Source organism: Cucurbitaria berberidis, assembly GCF_010015615.1.
Source record: "Cucurbitaria berberidis CBS 394.84 unplaced genomic scaffold K460scaffold_7, whole genome shotgun sequence".
Lineage (NCBI taxonomy): Eukaryota > Fungi > Ascomycota > Dothideomycetes > Pleosporales > Cucurbitariaceae > Cucurbitaria > Cucurbitaria berberidis.
This window is the reverse complement of record NW_024468941.1, coordinates 1,164,029-1,184,256: the sequence shown is the minus strand read 5'-3', so window position 1 is coordinate 1,184,256 and position 20,228 is coordinate 1,164,029. Positions and strand designations below refer to the sequence as shown.

At 48.2% G+C, this 20,228-nt stretch overlaps 8 protein-coding genes across 8 annotated transcripts; 4 read left to right on the top strand and 4 right to left on the bottom strand.

The window, feature by feature from the left end:
- Positions 1-1,998: 1,998 nt before the first annotated feature.
- K460DRAFT_349078 (uncharacterized protein) lies at positions 1,999-4,273 on the top strand (the record flags this gene model as incomplete). The annotated part of the gene is made up of 3 exons (XM_040931410.1): positions 1,999-2,029; positions 3,062-3,148; positions 3,204-4,273. 3 exons carry the CDS (start codon positions 1,999-2,001, stop codon positions 4,271-4,273), a joined length of 1,188 nt encoding a protein of 395 aa, XP_040783093.1.
- Positions 4,274-4,287: 14 nt separating this feature from the next.
- K460DRAFT_421469 (uncharacterized protein) lies at positions 4,288-5,495 on the bottom strand. The gene is made up of 3 exons (XM_040938142.1): positions 5,203-5,495; positions 5,109-5,149; positions 4,288-5,053 (listed from the first exon to the last, which is right to left on the bottom strand). The coding sequence occupies exons 1-3, from the start codon at positions 5,338-5,340 to the stop codon at positions 4,510-4,512; spliced, it is 723 nt and encodes a 240-aa protein (XP_040783092.1). The 5' UTR covers positions 5,341-5,495; the 3' UTR covers positions 4,288-4,509.
- A 1,947-nt stretch (positions 5,496-7,442) lies between these two features.
- On the bottom strand, positions 7,443-8,265 carry K460DRAFT_411111 (uncharacterized protein; the record flags this gene model as incomplete). Its single annotated transcript, XM_040937456.1, has 2 exons — positions 7,443-7,986; positions 8,045-8,265. 2 exons carry the CDS (start codon positions 8,263-8,265, stop codon positions 7,443-7,445), a joined length of 765 nt encoding a protein of 254 aa, XP_040783091.1.
- Positions 8,266-9,651: 1,386 nt separating this feature from the next.
- On the top strand, positions 9,652-10,938 carry K460DRAFT_296523 (glycoside hydrolase family 18 protein; the record flags this gene model as incomplete). The annotated part of the gene is made up of 4 exons (XM_040929642.1): positions 9,652-9,824; positions 9,873-9,897; positions 9,952-10,204; positions 10,256-10,938. 4 exons carry the CDS (start codon positions 9,652-9,654, stop codon positions 10,936-10,938), a joined length of 1,134 nt encoding a protein of 377 aa, XP_040783090.1.
- A 454-nt stretch (positions 10,939-11,392) lies between these two features.
- On the top strand, positions 11,393-14,102 carry K460DRAFT_296501 (uncharacterized protein; the record flags this gene model as incomplete). Its single annotated transcript, XM_040929641.1, has 5 exons — positions 11,393-12,130; positions 12,183-12,461; positions 12,516-12,631; positions 12,677-13,459; positions 13,517-14,102. The coding sequence occupies 5 exons, from the start codon at positions 11,393-11,395 to the stop codon at positions 14,100-14,102; spliced, it is 2,502 nt and encodes an 833-aa protein (XP_040783089.1).
- A 651-nt stretch (positions 14,103-14,753) lies between these two features.
- On the top strand, positions 14,754-16,638 carry K460DRAFT_371718 (major facilitator superfamily MFS_1). The gene has a single exon (XM_040934401.1). It carries the CDS (start codon positions 14,893-14,895, stop codon positions 16,435-16,437), a length of 1,545 nt encoding a protein of 514 aa, XP_040783088.1. The 5' UTR covers positions 14,754-14,892; the 3' UTR covers positions 16,438-16,638.
- An 831-nt stretch (positions 16,639-17,469) lies between these two features.
- Positions 17,470-18,400, bottom strand: K460DRAFT_411107 (uncharacterized protein; the record flags this gene model as incomplete). Its single annotated transcript, XM_040937455.1, has 3 exons — positions 17,470-17,539; positions 17,597-18,166; positions 18,228-18,400. The coding sequence occupies 3 exons, from the start codon at positions 18,398-18,400 to the stop codon at positions 17,470-17,472; spliced, it is 813 nt and encodes a 270-aa protein (XP_040783087.1).
- A 1,061-nt stretch (positions 18,401-19,461) lies between these two features.
- K460DRAFT_411106 (uncharacterized protein) lies at positions 19,462-20,168 on the bottom strand (the record flags this gene model as incomplete). The annotated part of the gene is made up of 2 exons (XM_040937454.1): positions 19,462-20,091; positions 20,139-20,168. The coding sequence occupies 2 exons, from the start codon at positions 20,166-20,168 to the stop codon at positions 19,462-19,464; spliced, it is 660 nt and encodes a 219-aa protein (XP_040783086.1).
- Between the last annotated feature and the right edge of the window lie 60 nt (positions 20,169-20,228).

Below are 20,228 nucleotides of genomic sequence, written 5' to 3'. Positions count from 1 at the left end.
CCCATATTGAGAGAGATAAAGCTCGGAGAGCTCTCTGCAAATTGTAAAAGCGGTGTCGCAACAAAATGAACGGTCCAGCCACGTAACAGCAGAATAAAAAGCCAGCAATCAACCAAATATTGTCCTACTCTGTCTCTTTATAACATTTTGTGAACTCTGGGCCAAAGACTCCAAGTAGATGCGCTTGGTTTGCTGTTTTATGTAGCTTCGAAAACAAGACCGGTCTGTATTCCATATCAAAGCCCTTGTTCTTTTGTAAAAGCTGGATGGAGCAGCACCAGATGCACCACTTGTTTATAGCACTGAATAGAGCCGCCATTACTTGAATATGTGACGCAATGTCAAAAGATATTATTCGACCAGGGTAGGGTACTGCGTCATTATAGCGAGTCAGATGTCGTCGCGACCGTTGTGGTATTGAGCACACTGCCGGCCGATATGTATGGCAATGCCAATTCCGTAGACACGAGGCGCAAAACGACAAGTCCCTACGATATTGGGCATTTCTCTTGGAGCGTAATCAAATCGTCTGATATTGATGCCTTGTTGCAAGTTTTTTGAAACATGTACCGATGAATCTGTGTGAATAGTTAGCACAACTGTACCGAGCCGTGGCCTAGTGATGTATTACCACCCAGATCGATCTCTAGTTTCTCAAATCAGACATCTCAAATGTCCGTAAGATCTTAGCTGAGTGACAGTGAGGGTTCATAGTCTAGCTTATACACCTCCCCGCCATGTCCACATACTACTTACAAACTGCTTGCATAGACTGTCTCCTTCTTTGCTACTTGCTTATTTCTTAAGCACAAGCTGCCCGATGGTCATTACTATCTCGAGAGGCATGCTCTTGGAATTGCCTACAATTAAAAGCAGCCACATCATGGGGGACTAACATCAACGAAGAATGCAATTAGAATACGGTATTCCTCGTCAATTTGTACAATTCGATAAATTATAAGAGAAGAAAGAGATAGATCGAGAATAAATGTTTAATCAGGAATGTCTAGTTGCAGCGCGCTGCACATATTATTCTTAACGCGCTTAGCCGTGAAGATGTGGGTACAAAGAGGGGCTGCGACCACGGATTGTACGCTCACTCCTCCCCGGGTCAGTCCTTGCGGCAGGCGAATAATCTTTCTAGAACTTAGGGAGTAGTCAAGAGTGAGGTTAAGATTGAGTTACGGACATTGTTTCCTTAGTTGTTCCTTCTCCGTCGTGGGCTACACCAAAACGGATCTAGGGTACCACTTTATCTGATTCATGGAGCTCCACTCTCGGGAAAGGGTCAAACAGTTCGAGGTCACAGGTTTTTAGGTAAAAGAGATGTGCTGACATCCAATATAATGCTAAGAAACCTGATCATATCTACAAAGAAAACACGGGATGAGGGCCTACTATCAGCTCTTGCTTTAAGTTACCCTCGTCCTCAAGCTTGTGACCTGTATCACGGACGGTACTTTTAGGTATCAAGCGGTAGTATAATTATCCATTAGTCTTAAATGTACGAGGAAATTATCCACAGTTCTGTCGAGGCACTTTGATAAATGCAGGCGTCGAATCTAACCTTCTAGGAAATGGTGCCAGCTGGACAACCCAGTCGTCTTCGGGCCTTTGTAGTAATAAGCGTGGCTAACACATCCGCCTGGTTCCAGTAGGGCCGTATGTCGAGTCACTGGAGGTATCCTGTACTCACTATGAGGGACAAATATCGGACTCCCAAACGAGAGCGAATTTAAGGTTCCGAAGACCCCTAGTTGACTCAGCAACACAGCCACACTTACCTTAACAAGGATAGATAGTGGCTAGTGTCGCCATAACGCTCATATGCTCTTGGCCTTCCCCTCGGCCTCGCCTTCTTCTCCTTCTCATGGATTCTCCCTAACTATCTCGCCGTAATCTTCACGCGTGGCTCTCTGCCGAGCCGGCCAACGTACGTAGACGACTGTACCTAGTCGTCGCACGCTATTAGTATTTCGCTTTGGTCCACGGCTCGCCATGGCCGCGTATATCAATCTTAGTCTGCAGGGTACGTTGCTATTATAATACAGTCACAAACGCGCTGTACTGCTTACTAAAAGGATTTTTAAAACGCCTACGCCCTAGTTAAGCTATTACTAGTTTTATAAAAATACTTTAAGTGCAAAAATATTTATAATTATATTAATTTTTTTAAAATAAGTTAAAATAGTTGCTAATTATAGTTTTAAATTTTATTATTATTTTTTTATAGTACTAAATATTAATTTTCTATTTTTTATAACTACTAATAAGTTTAATATAAAATTTAGTTATATAAAGAATTATTTGCTTTTTAAGCTTATATAAAGCTTTTTTGCTTTATAATTTTTAGCTTTTATTTACTGCATTTTTAATATATAATAGTAAAATAAATTTTTTTTTTTTTTACTTATTTTAGTATTAACTTTTTAAACCTGTTTTAATTAAAACTTTAAAAAAAAATTTTTAATAACTTTATTATAAAAAAAACTTAGCAGCTTAAAAAAATAAAAAAAAATATAACTTTAATATAATTTGCTTTTTTTTATTAAAATTATATAATAAATAAAAAGTTTTTATTTTTTTATACTTATTTATTAATAATAGAAGCTATACTAAGTATTAAGCCTATTAAAGTAGCTAAAATAACTATTTTTTACTAGCTACTTTAAAAACTAATTATTAAAACTAAAATTATAAAAAATTATAGCTATATAAACTTTTTTAAAAATTTTAAAAAAATGCTAAAAGTATAGTTATATAAGCTATATAAGCTATAAGCACTAAAGTAATAGTAAAAATTTAATTAAATAAAAAATTAAATTGCTTAGCAGTATTTAATAAACAAAAACTTTAAAAAAATAAAAAAACTTTAAAATTTAATAGTATTTAATTAAATGCAAAAGCAGAAATTAAGTAACTAAAGCTAGCATTATTTTTATTAAAATAGGCTAGTTAAGAAACTATAGTTAAGAGCTATAGACTACTTTAGGTAGAAGAAATTGAACGCGTACGTTAAAGAGACTTTGAAAACTTTGAGATACTGCTCACTAAACACCAGGGACCGTATATTTTGCTGCACGTCGTTCCGCCGAAGATGATGCCATGCTGCAATTGTATTCAAGCAGGCTTGTAGGCGTAGCAAGAGGTGCGTGGTGCTATTATCTCCCGGTATGGACAGAGAAAAGCGCTCATAGGCGTAGAATCTACCTTTGATGTTTTGTACTCTCGGATTGCACGAGATTGGCATCAGCAGGACGACGTCAGTACACCTTCTAACGACCGCCGATGGACTCACGTTCGAACGGTCTGGAATTTTGACCTTGATGGCGATATTTTGCGATTGGACAAGATAGATCGCAACCTTTGGGTTCCTCTCAGCCTCATTCGCCAGCGTTCCATAACCATTTCCGATTTCGAGCCTTACGAACCACCGCCGACTCTTGCTAAACACGCTTTACAATCCGTCTATTCCGCACCGTGCTGGAGGATGAGACGCAAGGAGATCGACCTGCAGCGCCTACAGCGCCGCAAGACTTTCGTCTCCAGGATACTTGCCGACTTTGCGTTCCAGTGGAGGCACATCATCTGTAGTCGTTACAACAACTCTACCTTTCGAAGGCTTGCCTATGCTATCGTCAGGATTGTCACCCTAGACTTCACTGTCGAAGAAGCAACGCTCTCACGCCCAGGCACTGGCGGTTTCTTGGTCTGGATAAATAATATCCCAGAGTGGGACTTTGCAAGTGGACACATCGTTAGGGTCGGTGGGACGTCTATTGTCATATGCCAGCATGTCCCACACGCCATCACGCTGGTCCGAAAAGATTACGCGAAGCGGATCCTGTCCACCCCCGGTTCGGCAGACAAAACTCTCACTTACCTCATACTCTCCGTGCGAGAGCTTATCCTGTATCGGATAAACAGCGAGGTCGAAAGATATACGGAATCCAAGCGTCTATTCGATGGGACATATCCTCCTTCAGAAGAAGCCATCGAAATCCTCCTCCAAGCCACGCAGACCAACATCCTTACGACTCCTTTGCACAAGCTCCCCATTGAGCTACAGGATGCGATCCTTGACAAGGTATCAGCGGGACCAATTGAGAGCGCTAGGGTTGGCTGCCTGCTTGATGCGGGATCAGTTTTTACATGGAGAAGCGGCAAGCGAAAGATTGAAAGGGAAGAGGGCCGTCGGTGTAGATCATCTTGTACTCCTGTAGAGTCGCAGATTTTGTTCGGTGGCTATCCTAGTGGTATAGCATACAAGTAAACATGTTTGAAATGCCAACGGTGAGATATCAATCTATTCCAAAGTAGGAAGCTTGACGATTGCATTGACTATGGATGCATCGTGAGTCGTACTCGCTGTATAGATGTGTTTCCGATTCCATCAAGCGTAGGTACCCCTTACAATCCAATAGCATAACCCGAAAAATCTCCATCCGACGATCATCCAATATTAGCTATACGGTATCCGCCACACCCATTGATGACCCACCTACTAGCCTACACGAATGACAAGGGGTTCTCCTTGATGTTTCGGCCGCAGGCTACAACGTTGTTGGCATCATTGATGAGGTGCATCCGTCCCCCAACCTTGCTGAAACTGAACCTTTCGTACTTGTAAAATTGTACATGGAGGCCAATCTGCACCATTCCGTAGCAATTCTTGGAATCGTTTCCATTTACTTCAAGGTGATTATGGAGATGATTCTCTGTGGGTTCCCAAGCCTCTCCAAGCTTTTTGCTTTCCACAAGCATATACTCATATTGGTACAGGGTTTCGCCGGACCTTTGACACACCTTAAAGAGGCAGAATTCGGGCTCAGTGTTGACAGACACTGTCTCCTGGACAATAGAATACCCTTCATTTGAGGGGAAGATGAAACGAAGGATGTCTCCGATTGGCCTTCGGTAGATGTGTTCGCCTGAGTCTGGTACTCTGACCAGAAGGTCTAAAACAGCCTTGACGTTGATATCGTCGAGGTATGTTTGAGGCGGAGGAGGGTTAGGGTTTATGAGGACTGCCCTCCCCGTTCTACTATTGTTCCTGCATGGCATTGCTCAGCATGGTTTGCAATGCATGCGCCATGCACCGTACGTACCATTGTGGCCAACCCTTTGTCGTGTCGAGGGTCCAGTTATCCTGTCCAGTATTAGCATCAGCGACATGACATTGGGGCCTGTTGAACAACGTACGCCTGCACCATCTTGGAAACCATTCGGTATTGCATAACTCGTCGTCCCTGTAACAGTATCTTGGTAATAGATCTGGCCAGCGGTATTTGCGTATTGGTTGATTCTTCCGCCTACCAATGGTCCTAGGTAGGTAGCCATGGTTCAGTTTTCACGCTTGGTAATTAGTAAATTGGTTGATAAAGATATGAATTGTATGGTAGGATTTGCTTCGTAGTGGTGTAGACTACTGTAATCTCTCAGGGTAAGTATTTTTATGGCAGTGGCCAATATAGCACAGTAAAAACCCAGGCAAGGTGACAAGCGAATGTTGACCGCTATAATGGGAGCAGGCGCTATTTGATAGGTAAGGTATATGTAAGCAACCGCGCGGTTCCGTTGGGATGCATTGCCAAATCAGTGTTGTTCAACAAAGCTGATGTGAAACCAACGCCAGCTTAAGCGCCGATGAATAAACACATTCCTTTACATCAGCACGTTCGTCACTATGAACAACAAAGTTTCTAAGCCGCAGACCGGCCACTTTTGCGTAAGACTACCCGAGGCTTTACTACTGGACATTATTGCGAACATTAGACGAGCACACAAGTAGGTCTGATTAGGTCTGGTTATGCCTCCGCTTGTTTCAATTGCGGGCGTGGCCGAATGAGCCATCGCTGGCGTTTACAACGTCTGGTGGGTATATATTTAATGTGGGTACTCGAGGGGGTGGCTACGATTAGCTCTCCCTATTGGCTGTGCACTTCTATAAGCAAGGTGATTTGATAGCAACTGATCTTGTGTGTGATCCACGTCAAATACTTACCCACCAAAAACAATGTCAAGAGCGCCTTCGCCCAAGTGTTAGCTATTAAGCTATCGCTAGTTCTATAGTGGATAATTCTAAGTACAGAGATATTTATAATTAACTTACATCTTTTAGGATAAGTATAGCTAACAGTTTAATTACAGTATTAAACCTTACTATCGCTCCTCCTATGTAGCACTAACTACTAGCTTAATAAGTCTGATGCGATCCGTGGTTGTATCTACAGAGGAGTCACCCCCACCAGACGTTGTAAAGAGGGGTATCGGCTAGATCTAGGATGACTCGCTGAACGAAATGCAGAGATGGGGCGCCGTTCTGCGATCAGATCTTTGCGTCGCGGTACCGTACCGTTCATTGTGTTGCTACACCGCTCTTACGATTTGCAGAGAGCTCTCGGAGCTTTACAACTTTGTTATTGTCTCTCTGTCTTACTAAGGAAGAAACCTGCGGTAGACTGTCAACACCCAAATATGCCTGACCACAAGGGAGAAAAGTGGAAATTCAGCATGGTTTACATTTCTACCGTTACGTGCTCTTGCCGAGAATGTAGTGGTCATACATCCCGCTCGCCTAAAACTTGCGCATATCATTCCTTTCACGGAGGTGTCACAACTGCGGCGCCTTCCCCAAATCCCAATATACTGCAGCTATGCCATGCATGGTGTTCACCGTTCACTGCAGGTTGAGCACATCGATCAAAAGTGCAGCAGCTGATCACTGTGGCAGCAGAAGGATCACAAACTAAGGTCTGCGATGGTGGCTACTATTGGATGGATACCCTTCGCCGATAGGATCGCGGTAAGTGAAAGGGCATTGAGGCGTGCTGACCACGCATGAGGTGAAGGTCACATGTCAGGTGGTGTGGGAAGGAGTCTGGAAGGCTTTTGGGCGGGATGAAAGTTCATCGAAGCTTACATCGGCCACTGACGAAAGTCCTCGATGGACCGAGGTAAGCGAATTGCCCATGTATTACAAATAGGTAGATAAATGCGCGATGGAACCTCGCCGAGACTGTATGTTAAATCGAGTTCTTCCGGTGTTAGGCTTCATTGTTCAGTCTTGGCCTCTCGAAGTGGCACTAGGTATCCGGGCGGTCTGTTCTGTCGAAAGCCTGCAAGACCCGATACTGGGGGCGTGACTTTCGATCTGTACAAAGAGCTAAAGCAATAGTCCGGTCAGACAACCGGGTCGAATCGTAGAGGGGCTTTGAATAGGCACAGTTGCAGGACCTGGAATGGTCCAGTGCTCTTATCAACCCTACAGGTCATACACTGCACAGCCACCAAGCCCCTTGTCCAGACATCGGAGAGTTTTTGACCTCACAGCGTATGGACCTGCTGATATCGAAGGCCACACGCACTGCGCAAACCGCTTCTATCATGTCCTGGGATGTGGTTGGGCCTGGCGAGATGTGACGTACTCGCTTGGGCTGAGTTCAGTAACCTCCCCGTCCCCTTCCTCTCCTTCCTCCTCGCTTCTTGCGATCACCCCAGTTACCTCTGAAGCCGCGTCCGCCACCCTGGTGTCCGTTTCTTTCGTCTCGTTCGCGCTCTTCTTCTTCCCTCCTCAACATCTCGCGTTCTCGCTCGGCGCGTTCCGCCTCAAGCTCTTCTGGGCTCTTTTCTATGCGTACCTCGGGCTTCTTCAGATCGGTAGGGAATCTAGGGTGTGCCCCATATTTACAACCCTTGCCCTCCGGACAGAATCCACATAAGTAGAAGGGGCACAACTTGTCTTTCTTGTTGTGTTTTAGCGCACAGTGTGGTCCGAGAGGGCAAAAGCCGCGGTCGTAGTGGGGGCATGATGGCCGCTTGGCTTCCGGATCGATGTGGAGGTATAGGCAGTCGTCACCGTTCGAGCATGTCTGAGTGCGGGCGTAGTAAGAGCATTCGGGCATTCGTCGTAGGTTATACTCGTGTAAAAACTCGCATGTATCGCCCTTCTTACAAAGGCCTCGTAACCAATGCTTGCAGACTAGGCTGGCAGAACTCTGTTAGCTTATGGAAGTAGTATTGCTCAATTAGCTGGGGTACATACTTGTTGTACGATGACGACACATGATGCTTATTTGGACACCGATTACCCTCTGGACAGTGTCCCTGTATGTATGCTTTGCATGCTGGCCGCTCGGGATCGAGCCCAAAGCGGTATTCGCGTCGTAGGAAATTGCTGAAGTTGAAGGTATAGATCGGTCTCGCAGCTTGTTCCGAGCTCTGATCGGGTTCAGGCAGAGCTACTGGGGTCTGCACCTCGGTCATGATGCAGGCAGTCGCGTCGTCGGTAGCACTAAGCTCAAAGACCTATGTAATGGCAAGTATTGGCGTGTTGATTGCGATTAGTGGTGATGCGGTGGCGCGCATGATGGATGGGATAAGCACTGAACAATCAAGGGCCCGAGGTGCACGTGATGCCAAGATTCCTTTCAATGAACCTCAGCGATCGTCTGTCTCTCCCGCACCCACCTCTCATGCACATACTATGCACCTCGCAGAATAGCCGCTGTACTACCGCTACACTACATCCTACTCCACCTTTTGCTAGCCCTGGACCTTGCGACTACTTTTCAGGTTCTTGCGCGCCGTGCGACCGATATTGGTAGCTAGTATTACAGCTCCAGATGACGCTGACGCTGACGCCTCGTTTGCGGCCACGTCTCCAGTGACATATCTGCAGTCATTGGTGAGAACCAATTTCTTCCTATTTGCACTCACGTGGGATCGCACTTTCTGTGTCCATTGCAGTCTGTACAACCGCTCAATATGCCCTGGCAACAGCTCCGTTACGCCATCATTCTTACCTACGGATCGTTCATCCAGAAGACTCTTTTTGACTGTGTAACCTGTTTCTCGTGTGCAGCGCATTGAGGAGTACGTCTGCACACCACAGCATGCATGTTATTCAGGTTGCATGACCACTACTCACCATGTCCCTGGCCTTGTCGTCCGTATACGGGAAGGCTCAGCCACTCCATAAGCGCTTCAACCTATCGCGATATCTTGCTATATGCTTTTCAGCTAGCCTCAACTAGCCGGGTCCAAGATCATGGGGAGCTGTCGATTCTGGCAAACTGAGAGCGCTTAATGCGATCAATGCGTCCCAGAATAAGACGCGGGCGAGTTTGCATGACTGGCTTGATCGATACCTTACTATCTTTCATTAGCCAGGGCCTCATTGGGTGAACAGGAGCTACTATGGCAGCACCCGCATTAGAGGCTTTGCACGTTCCGAAATATGTATGCAGTTCGATCATCTAGGGTAATCATCAGGGATTGCATCAACCCTAGCTTCGATGCCGCTATAAACTGTTCAAAGTTAAATATACACACAGGTAGAGCGCGTCTCCATATCATCATCAGACCCAATATCGCCTGTACACCACCGTCCATCCCCATTCAGCTCCCCCAGAGTCACACAGACAATCAGATCATACAGCAACGGCTGCAGTACAACGAACCGCGCAACAATACTAACATCCAGGTCTACGAAGACTTCACGAAAGCCGTAGGACTTATAAGTCGTTCATAGTCCGTCCGAGTATTTTCACACTTCGAACTTTCAAACTGCGGCTGCTAGTCTCCACCTGTCTTGTGCTCTGACGTGCAGGACGAAGACGCAGCTAAGCAGCTAGCTGACGACAACCGAAAATGAGCCGAGCGTACTTCAATTCCCCGCTTGGTCACGACACCACCTTTTCGACACCGCTTCAAGCCATGTACTTTAACGGTGTCTACTATCCCAATTGGCGCATATATCGCGATCAACCACCAGCATCACTGAACTACGATGTAATTTCGCATGTGTTCTATGCATTTGCTTGGTACGCCCTAGGTCCATTGAATCCTTGAGCTTTGCTGACTATGTTCAGGGTTAAGGAAGATGGTACTGTATACGTACGTTTCTCGACTATGATAACAAGGCCTCGGACTGACTGACTGTCTTTGCAGCTTAGTGACGAATGGGCGGACGCTCAGATTGATGTACCCGGCACCGGGGACATTCCCGCAACGAAGGGTTGTTTGAACTCATTTGCCTTGCTGAAAAGAAAATACACAAGGCTTCGAGTAGTATTGTCTGTTGGTGGCGGTGGTAAGGGAAGTGAACCGTTTGCGGGAGTGGCTCGAAACCCAGCCAGCCGTGAACGATTCGCTCAAAGCGCGCTGGGACTGGTGCAGCAGTTCGGTATCGACGGAATCGACAGTATGCTATCCGTCTTGTTCATTTCTCGTGGTATGCTAATTGTGATGCTAGTCGATTGGGAGCATCCCGAGGACAGTAGCCAGGGGGAAGACTACGTCGCCTTACTTGCCAAACTCCGGCAATATCTGCCAGCCCCGCAGTACACGCTATCTACGGCTCTGCCTGCTGGCGAGTGGGCTCTCCAGCATATCAACCTAGCACATGCTTCGCACTACTTGGACATGATCAACCTCATGGCTTACGACTATTCGGGCCCATGGGTCAAGAAGTGCGGCCACCAGGCTCAACTCTTCACACCCCACATTCCACACAGTCCTGAAGCTGCCATCTCTTGCCATTCGGCTGTTTCGTACATGGTACGCCAGGGCGTTCCATCGCAGAAGATCGTGATGGGTGTGCCTGCCTACGGTCGAAGCTTTACTGGAACGCGGGGTGTGGGACACTCATTCTCCGGACAAGCAGGAGAGGAGGGTACATTTGAGTATCGAGATCTGCCGCGTCCCGGTGCAGAGGAGCATGTCGACGAGCAGCTGGGCGCAGCTTACTGCATGGGTGGCGATGGGGGCTTTGTCACCTATGACACGCCTCAGACGGTCAGGATGAAGGCCAACTATGTGCGACAGAACGGATTAGGTGGGCTCTTTTATTGGACCGGGACAGGTGACGCGAGCTCTCTCACCCAGAAAGATCGCAGTCTGGTGTACAATGGGTTCCTGGGCCTGTTCCCGCAATAGCGACATGGGTATGGAGTATGATGTGCATGGACCGATGGCATACAGTAGGATCACGGCATAACATAGTATTTGAGCGTATCATACGAGCAATCTCAGTCTTGAGTCACTATGTTTCGTGGGGTGTCTAGAATAGCTTCCCGAATGTGTGGGGACAAGACATTACTAGCGTAGAGCATGGGCCAGGACGGAAGTGTGAGACGTTGGAGATGCGTGGTGGCACTCAGCATGAAGCTCACTACATTGCCAATACTCGTACTATTGCAAATACTATCGCGCTACAGTGTCAGCAGCGGCCATTGCCACCCCCAAGGCCTTGTATCCCACGCGTAATCGCCTCCTGCGACGAATCTGGCTGCGTACCGCGAGCGCACGCGGGTGTATGCGGTCCTCCGCTGAACTCTATGCCTGCATCTTCCACCTCGCTGGAATCTAGTACGCCACTTCGGTGACAATTATGGGCATGGATTCAGCGCTGACGCTCAATGCAGCTGAATACAACCCCCTCGACCACCTGAACGCCATCTTCTCCCACCCCGCCGCCCTCTCCTCGGTTGCTGCTACGTCCGAGGCGCTCCGCAGCTACCACGATGATCTTGACGAAGATATCGCGGGCATCGTCGCCTCACAGTCGGCCTCAGATGCCGACAGCGTGCAGCGCATTCAGGCCGCCAAGGCAGAGCTGGCGGACCTGTTCAAGACCATCGAGAGCGTGCGCGAGCGAGCCATGCAGACAGAGCAGACCATCACCGACATGACGGCAGATATCAAGCGTCTGGATAGCACCAAGCGGAATCTAACACTGTCCATGACGGCATTGAAGCGGCTGCAAATGCTGACGACGGCCTACGAACAACTGCGGAGCTTGAGCAAGTCGCGGCAGTACCGAGAGTGCGCCCAGCTGCTGCAGGCTGTCATCCAGCTTGTGGCACACTTCAAGAGCTACCGCTCCATAGATCAGATTGCCACCCTGAGTCGCAATGTGGCCGATGTGCAGGGCGAGCTCCTCGAGCAGGTTTGCGAGGATTTCGAGGTCACTTTTACCAAGGGTGAAGTCGCACAGCGAAGGGCTATGCTTGCGGAGGCTTGCAATGTCATTGATGCTCTCGGTGAGCACGCTCGGACGCGGCTCATCAACTGGTATAGCAACACGCAACTCCGCGAATATAGACAAGTCTTTCGCGGCAATGATGAAGTCGGTATTCTGTTTTGGACTAAGTCGTAGTATCGCTGCTAACAGCGAATAGGCAGGCTCATTGGACAACATCTCGAGGCGATATTCTTGGTTTACTCGGATGATGAAGACATACGATGTCGAGCATGCGTCCATCTTCCCGCCTTACTGGCGCGTCAACGAGATGTTGGCCAATTCTTTCTGCGAAGGCACGCGCGAGGACTTCAAGGCCATCCTACAACGTTCCATGCGGCGAGGAGATGGACAAACGCTGGACGTCGATCTGCTACTCTCGTGTCTGCAAGAGACGCTAAACTTTGAGCACGGCCTGGAACGGAGATTCTCCAATGAGGTTTGTCAGCCCTAGTTCACACCGTTAATATGCATCCTTACTCATATGCATCAGTCACGATCTTCCATCGATACCATGGCGTCTAAGGATGATAGGTCGCCTGGCTTTACCCAAGCCATCTCTGAGGCTTTCGAGCCGTACATGAGTCTCTGGGTAGAATCACAAGATAAGTATGTTGTATCCCTCTCATATTACTTACCTTGCTGACCATGCAGACAACTTGCTACTCTGATACCCAAGTACCGGCAACAGCCGCTGCGAAATGCCGAGGAGGACTTCTCGCATCAAGCCGTTATCCCTTCCTCAACCGAGCTTTTCCACTTCTACCGTCTTACCTTGGCTCAGTGTGCTAAGCTCTCAACTGGCACGAGATTGCTGGAGCTTTCCACCACGTTTGCCAAGTACCTAGATCAGTATGGTCAGCAAGTGCTGTACTACTTCCTAAGTGAGAAGTCAGGGGCTCAAGGACCATCCCTAGAGGATGCAATCCTCATTCTCAACACTGCAGACTATTGCTACATCACTTGCAATCAACTAGAGGAGAAGATCAAAGGTCGCATCGATGAAGAGCTTAAAGCGAAGGTCGACCTGCAAAGCCAGGCCGATGCCTTTATGGGCATCGCCAGTTCCACAGTGCGTATGCTAGTAAGAAGAGTCGAGATTGCATGCGAGCCCAGTTGGAGGGAGATGCGCAACACGCCTTGGGCAAAGCTTGAAAGCGTAGGCGATCAGAGTACCTATGTTGCAGAGCTCTTGCGCCACTTCAAGGAAAGGTCTGCCGAAATCCTAAAGTATCTTCATAAACAACAATATGCACGTGCCTTTAGCGACCACTTAGTCGACCTAATGGCAACGACATACATCGCCAACATCGTGCAGAGTAAGCCAATTTCAGAAGCCGGCGCTGAGCAGATGCTGTTGGACTCTTATGTTCTGAAGAAAGGCTTCACGGAGCTGCCCACGCTTAACGAGGAGCCTGGGACAGCACCACCCGCGAAGTAAGTCTTTTCATTTCACACGAGCTTATGTCAGATCACCGCTAACGAACATTCTAGCTTCGTCAAGCGAGTAACCCAATCAATGTCAAAAATCGACCCCCTTCTCAAAACCCTACAAGTTCGCCCCTCGCCCCCCGAGGCCCTCGTGCAAGCCTACCTCATCCATATCGCCGACAAATCTGACACGAATTTCCGCAAAATTCTCGAGCTCAAGGGTATTCGCAAAGCTGAGCAGACACAGCTTCTGGATCTCTTCGCAGCATTTCGTGCGTCACCGAACCACGAAGGCCTTGTGGAGAACAGTCCATTGCTCACGCCATTGCAAATGCAGAGTACTCATGGTGGCACAGGGATTGGGAGTTTGGGTAATGCGGGCAGTGTTATGGGTACGCCGAATTTGGGTGGAGGACGGTTTGACCCCGCGGGTTTGGGAAATATGCTTGTCAATGCAGCGAGGGACGGCGTGGATCGGTTTGGGAGTCCGGCGCCAGGGCAACAGCAAGGTGCAGCGGATGGTGGAGTCGGGGCTGTGGGAGATGCAGCCAAGGCGAATCTTGAGAGCAATTTGAAGAACATTGGGAAGTTCTTTAGAAGAGATGTTGGAGGGTTTAGGGGATTTGGACGTAATGAGGAAGGGCGGTAGCACTCGTCAGAATACAATAATGACCCAAAATGTCCGCAGACTACTGTCTACAGCCACAACGTCTCATACATATAAAGGTCCGCAAAGTCACCCAGGCTCTATCAGGCGGTTACCTGAGCGATCCAGCGATGACTTGCTAGTCTCCTGAATACTTGGTGATTGATTTAGCTAGTATGATTTGCTGGAGTAAGCCGATGAAGTTATTCTGAACTTTTTCCTCGTCTGCTCTGCTCAATGCTTCCCCAATTGACATGCTCTGTACGTCAAGAACACGGCTGCGTAACAGTACTTGTACTGTCAATTGAGCGCGGTAGATACACAACAACTGATAAAGGATGATGTAGTTGTTAGCGTATATAACCATCCTATCGCGTAGCGTGCACGCGACTTCCCCGAAAATGACGTATCGCATCAACCTCCATGCGGGGTTCCGTCCTCGGCCGCGCAGAATCCTTCCAGCTAGAACAAGACAGCGTTAGCAAACGTCGGTACCCATAGCCGTCTTCTAATCTTCACCCTACAGGCTGAGGACGACGACAAGCGCTGACTAAATCCCTATGTGACTCAACGGTGCAGTAGTAGTTGGAGCTTAAACCCGAGCGGGTTTAACTAGTGTATGGCAGGTCTGTCGGTGATATCCAGCCTCTTGGACTTTTCTTACTTTCTTTCTCTTCTTTACCTCTTTTCTTGTTGGTATATTGCTACAAATTGAAATTATAGCTATCTATCTATCAAAGGCAGACTGTGATTTCAACTTGCTGGCTTCTCCGCAGACTTTGGCATCGCCACCATGGCTCCTCCCATCGTATCGCGCATCTCAAGTTTTCTTGGCATCACATCGTTGAATGCAACTGGAAGAGATGCGTACATCATCATCATGCTTCGATCTTTGCGCATGTTCACGGCTGGCATCCCCAGCTTAATCCTAGCCCTCTTCTTCTCCTCGCTCAAGTTTCCAGATTCGCGAATCGGAGTTTTCATGACCTTGACGCTACTCGGCGATGTCATGTTATCGCTGCTGCTGACGCTTGTGGCGGACAAGCTAGGCCGAAGAAAGATCCTGTTCATGGGCAGCGTGATGATGGCTGGTTCAGGTGTTGCTTTTGCGCTATCGGAGAGCTTCTGGATCCTCTTAGTCGCGGCAGTCTTTGGCATTATCAGTGTCACCGGTGCAGATTGCGGACCCTTCAGGGCGGTTGAAGAGAGCATCTTGAGTGGTTTGACAGATGAGAAGACAAGAAGCGATGTCCTGTCCTGGTATGTTACGGCTACGACCATGGCTGGTGCCATTGGCGCTGAAGTGGCTGGGAGAACAGTGAACGCGCTGGAAAAAAGAAGCGGAAATGTGACCAAAGCTTATCATGCTTTGTTCTGGGGATATGCTGCGTTTGGAGTCATCGGAAGTATTCTTTGCTTGGGGCTAAGTGACAGATGCGAAGCTGCAGGGGAAAAACATATGGAGATGAAAGAGAGGGGGCGAAGCAGCGGAGACGGTGAAGAGGAAGAGGTGCTACTAGAATCTATGACGCCAAGTACAACGGACAGCTTCGATCACAACCGCGTGCGGAGTACCGGCCAAGAAGATATACGAATCAAGCCACAAAAGAAGCCAGGCTACTTCAGCCAAATCTCAAAGCAGACGCGATCCATTATGTACAAGCTCTGGATCTTACTAGCGATCGATTCATTAGCAGACGGGATGACGCCTTACTCGCTGATGAACTACTATGTCGACCAGAAGTTTCATCTCTCCAAAAGCACATTGGGAGACATCACTTCAGCATCGCAGTTCTTGTGTGCTGTCAGCGCTGTCTTTGCTGGACCGCTTGCGAAACGCATCGGTCTCATCAACACGATGGTGTTTACCCATCTACCTTCATCCATAGCCAGCGCGTTTATCCCGTTACCGAATTCCGTGGGATGGACAGTCGGCCTATTATTGTTCCGTGCATCACTCAACAGTATGGACCAAGCTCCCCGTGCCGCTTTCATCGCTGCAGTCGTGAAACCAGAGGAGAGAACCGGTGTAATGGGCATCACGAGTATGCTGCGGACACTGTCAATGAGCGTTGGCCCTTCGATTACCGGATTGCTGTCTGGAAACGGCACCTTCTGGGTGGCTTTCGTTGCGACAAGTTTTTGTAGGATTACCTACGATCTAGGCCTCTGGGTTCTGTTTGTCAACGTGAAGGTAGACCAGAGTGATGGAAGGGAACAGGATGCGGACAGTGTAGATGACGAGGCATGGAATGGGCTACTGAGTGATACGGAAAGTGATGATAGCAGCGAGGGAAGGAAGAGCAAAGATCTCGATCGCGGCGATAACAGAGTTTAGAGTACATAGAGCGACGAAGACCATCTTGAAATCGAAGGTTTTCTCTTATCGGTACTACCGGCTATCGCGCCACGCCATCTGAGCGCTTTCACGACACCAAATACTCTCACTTCCGCAGCGCCATATGGTACCACCTCAATTTATGTCATGCACATCAAATTAACCTTCACCGTAGATCCTACCATACTCTGAATCTGCCTGCCCACGGAATCGTGATAAATCCTTTGGTTACAGTGTATCAAGTGAGCGAGTGAGTTAAAGTTGAGGCAGCATTTTTCATGGTTCACTTAGGAAAGTGTCACTGGTACGGGACTGTTGAGTCACAGTGGAACACGACTACTCGCATAAACCCTCCCAGATTTCATCCTGCGCTTCCGAGTTCTATATGAAATAAAGGGAACTATTTTCCATTAGTTATTTACCTTTGTCTTATTGGGACAATCACATCGCCATCTGCTACATCGACCGGATGGTACTAAGGCTTCCCAATGCATCTTTATAGATCAGGCCCCGAATTTATAGAGGAAGACACTAGGGACATGAGTTTTGTGTAGGGGAGAGCTGGGTAGCTGTATGTACCCGAGCTCCCCCAAGCTTAGGTACAGCCAAGTCAGCGAAGGAGACAATGAGAGACCAATCTGGGCCCGGAGATACATTAGAGTTGAATTAGGGAGTCCTCATGACTAACGCACCATGGTCCTCTGTAGATATAGAAGGAATAATCGCGAAGGAGCCGAAGTAGGAAAGTTGGTGAATTGTAGTATAAACTTCGTGCATTGATCTTTGAGCTCGAGAACAAGACAACCAGCTGGACCACTATTCGAAGGCTGAAAAGTTTAGACTATCCTAGAAGATAAGGTAGATGTAGTCCATAGCATAACAGCTCTCAGGCCAACGTAGAGATACTCAATGCTCTGAAGACCATACTTCTTTATCCGCCCATATACGTTCAGTGTATGAGTGGCTCAAACCATGTAGCTTAGACTAACTACTCGTACTATGCGAAGTCGTCGTTTGCGGTAAGAAACTGAATCAAATGATCGCATGCTCCTCCTCGACTAGCTTTACTGGCTCGTCGCTGTCTGTGGCGGTGCCCTCCCATCTACGATAGGTTTAGCTTTCAGTACCACGAAACACTCCAGTAACTGCCTGTACTTACGATGCATTGTATGATACCCATTTTTGTTCCGTTTGTTCCACGTTCCACTCTGCGGACGTGCCTTGTATAGAATGTGCGAAATACTGGCGCACCAAGCGCTCAGTCTCCTGTACCACATCATCATCAGATGTTGCAGCGGCGAAGACACAAACGCATATTTTTTCAAGGTTAGGAAGCAAGCTTGGAAGAGATCTGTACAGACCTAACTCTGATGCATACTGCAAGTCTCGTTCTTTGGTAGTTTCAACCTCAAACTGGATCGAGGTAATGAGCTTGCGTTGATGTGGCTTGAGCGTCTTCTTGAGATAATAAGATACGTGCCTCATACGTGAGAAGGAGAAGATGCTGAGCAGTAATGGCATTTGAGCGGCCTCTGCGTAAATCTGACGGCAGGTTTGTAGCAGGGCCATAGTATTAGCCGGCTCAGTTGGCGATACTGAAAGTTTGGACCGCCCGTGTGCGCCTATGTGGCCTGCTCTGAATACCTTCCCGCCAAGCACCTGCTTCCAGATGTTGTTTCGGATCTCAGGTGGAAGACTTAGCAGCGGCGACATTTGGTTGTTCTTAACCCTGCGAGCACCTGTTAGCATTTGATTCATGCGATGCTCATATCAAGACGAGATCGACTTACAGCTCCTTCTCACCTCCTTTGGGCGTTACGTTGAGCATTCCATTGCGGAACTTGTGATATCCGCGTGCGGGCCGCTTGACAACTTTGTCGGCTCTCTTCGTGGTCGTAGAGGTGGTAGCCACCTTCTTCGCTCTTCTGGCTCTCTCGTCAGCCACAGGCCTGTGGGGAGCCATGGCGACTGGTGGAGTTGGGTAACGGGTGTTGAGGGTTGAGGGTGAGGTCGGCGGTCGCTGTTGACGTGGAGAGATGTTTGGGTGGAGATTGCTTAAGGTGAGAGAGGAGGGGAGGAGCAAAGTGGGCCCAAAACAGTAAGAACAAACGCCGGGGCTAGCGTGGGTGAAACCAAAGTGATGGCACGACTCTAACTGGCGGGGTAAAATATATTAGACAACATAACGAATTGACAGTTGCTCTATAAGCAGCTGTAGGCATAGCTTGAAGGGGTTCGGTGATTAATCTAGCCTTAGCGCTTTCAACACACCGAGACTTTCCAATGCATCATCAACTATCTGCCCACCTCATTTGGTATCGCCTACGGCCTTGATCCTATCACCAACCTTCAAACACAAGTGAACTTCGAGTGAATCCAGCCTGAATGTCAGAATTGAATCAGTTTTCTTACGGAACGGTTCAACTACATCCCCGGAACCCTGAGGTTACCTACTCCGTAACCAGATTTGCATTGCCTTGGGAGACATGCACCCTGGTGGCCTAGAGATATGTTTCGAAATGTTCACGAGCTGTCGACTACCAACTCTCCTTGAAGATACTAGTAAAGCTCTATATGTTCTCGACGAGCACAATCGTGGCCCGCGGATGAATACTAACAGTTAAGGCTAGTACCTGTATAAACAAGTGCCCTGTCCGACAAGTCAGCCTCAATGCGTTTTGACGCGAAGGTCGAGGGGAAATAGAGATCAAGTATGTGGTCAGAGAGAAGATATTTTACTCGTCAGTGACAGTGCCGGACGAGTCAAAGGATCAGGCTGCAAGCAGTCTTTCTCCCTCATCTCAAGCCCAACACCATCTCCGCCTAAGGATGACGATAACGATGTTTTCATCATTGCATGCTGTGGTAGGGAAGGGAGTGGGGTACACATACAGTTCCATGTCTTTAGGGAAATATTTGCGATATACCCGTTCCTTGCATGTAGGCTCCATGGATGTTGAGGCAACTTCTTAGTTGATGAGTTGACACTCGGTGGTTGTAGCGAGGTTGACACTCCGAGATACTTCAGTAGTCCAAATCGACGGTGTCGTCCATCTGCACATCGGGTCCAGTCGCTTGATGCCAGGGATCCCACTCATCACTCTCTTCGTCACCATCCCCTTTAGCCTCTTTTCTTTTCTTATCCTCTTTCTTCTTCCTCCGATAGTTCTTATTGTGCTTTTTGTTTCTGGCCTTCGTCCTCGCGCTACTGGTCGCCCACTGCTGCGTCTTCGGTTTCTCTATCCGGCCTGCCTGGACCTTATCGGTATTCTCAGAAGCGACAACGACTTGTTGTTCGAGGGCTTCGTCGGTGGAAGTCGTAGTGTTAGGTGTGGTTGGGTTGATGCACAGCGATGTTGGGCTGCCGAATTCGGGGGCTGGGCTCGCTGGGGCGTTCCCATCTTCAAAGACCTCACCATCTTCTCGCCGTAGTCTGCGTTCGCGGAGAATAGACTGGATCTCGGAGTGTCGGAACATGGCAATTTGCTCATCCGTGAGGGTGCGCCTCGCGCCGTCGGAATAGTAGCCTAGCCCATCGTCTTCCACCTCGTAATATTCTTCGACAGCTTCGGTTGCAGGTTCGACGCCATGCAAGAAGCACTCGGGTGCTGGTGTGTGGAGAAAGTGTTTCGCGTGGAACGCGCGCAAGTCATCCTTGAGGAATTAGAATTTCACCGTCACCTTGGACTAGGTAGACTTACAACAGTGACAGTTGGAACTTGTAGCGCCATGGCTAAAGCTCAAGCTGCAGAATAAACCTGCAGACGCGCACAGGGGCGCGGCGTCTCACG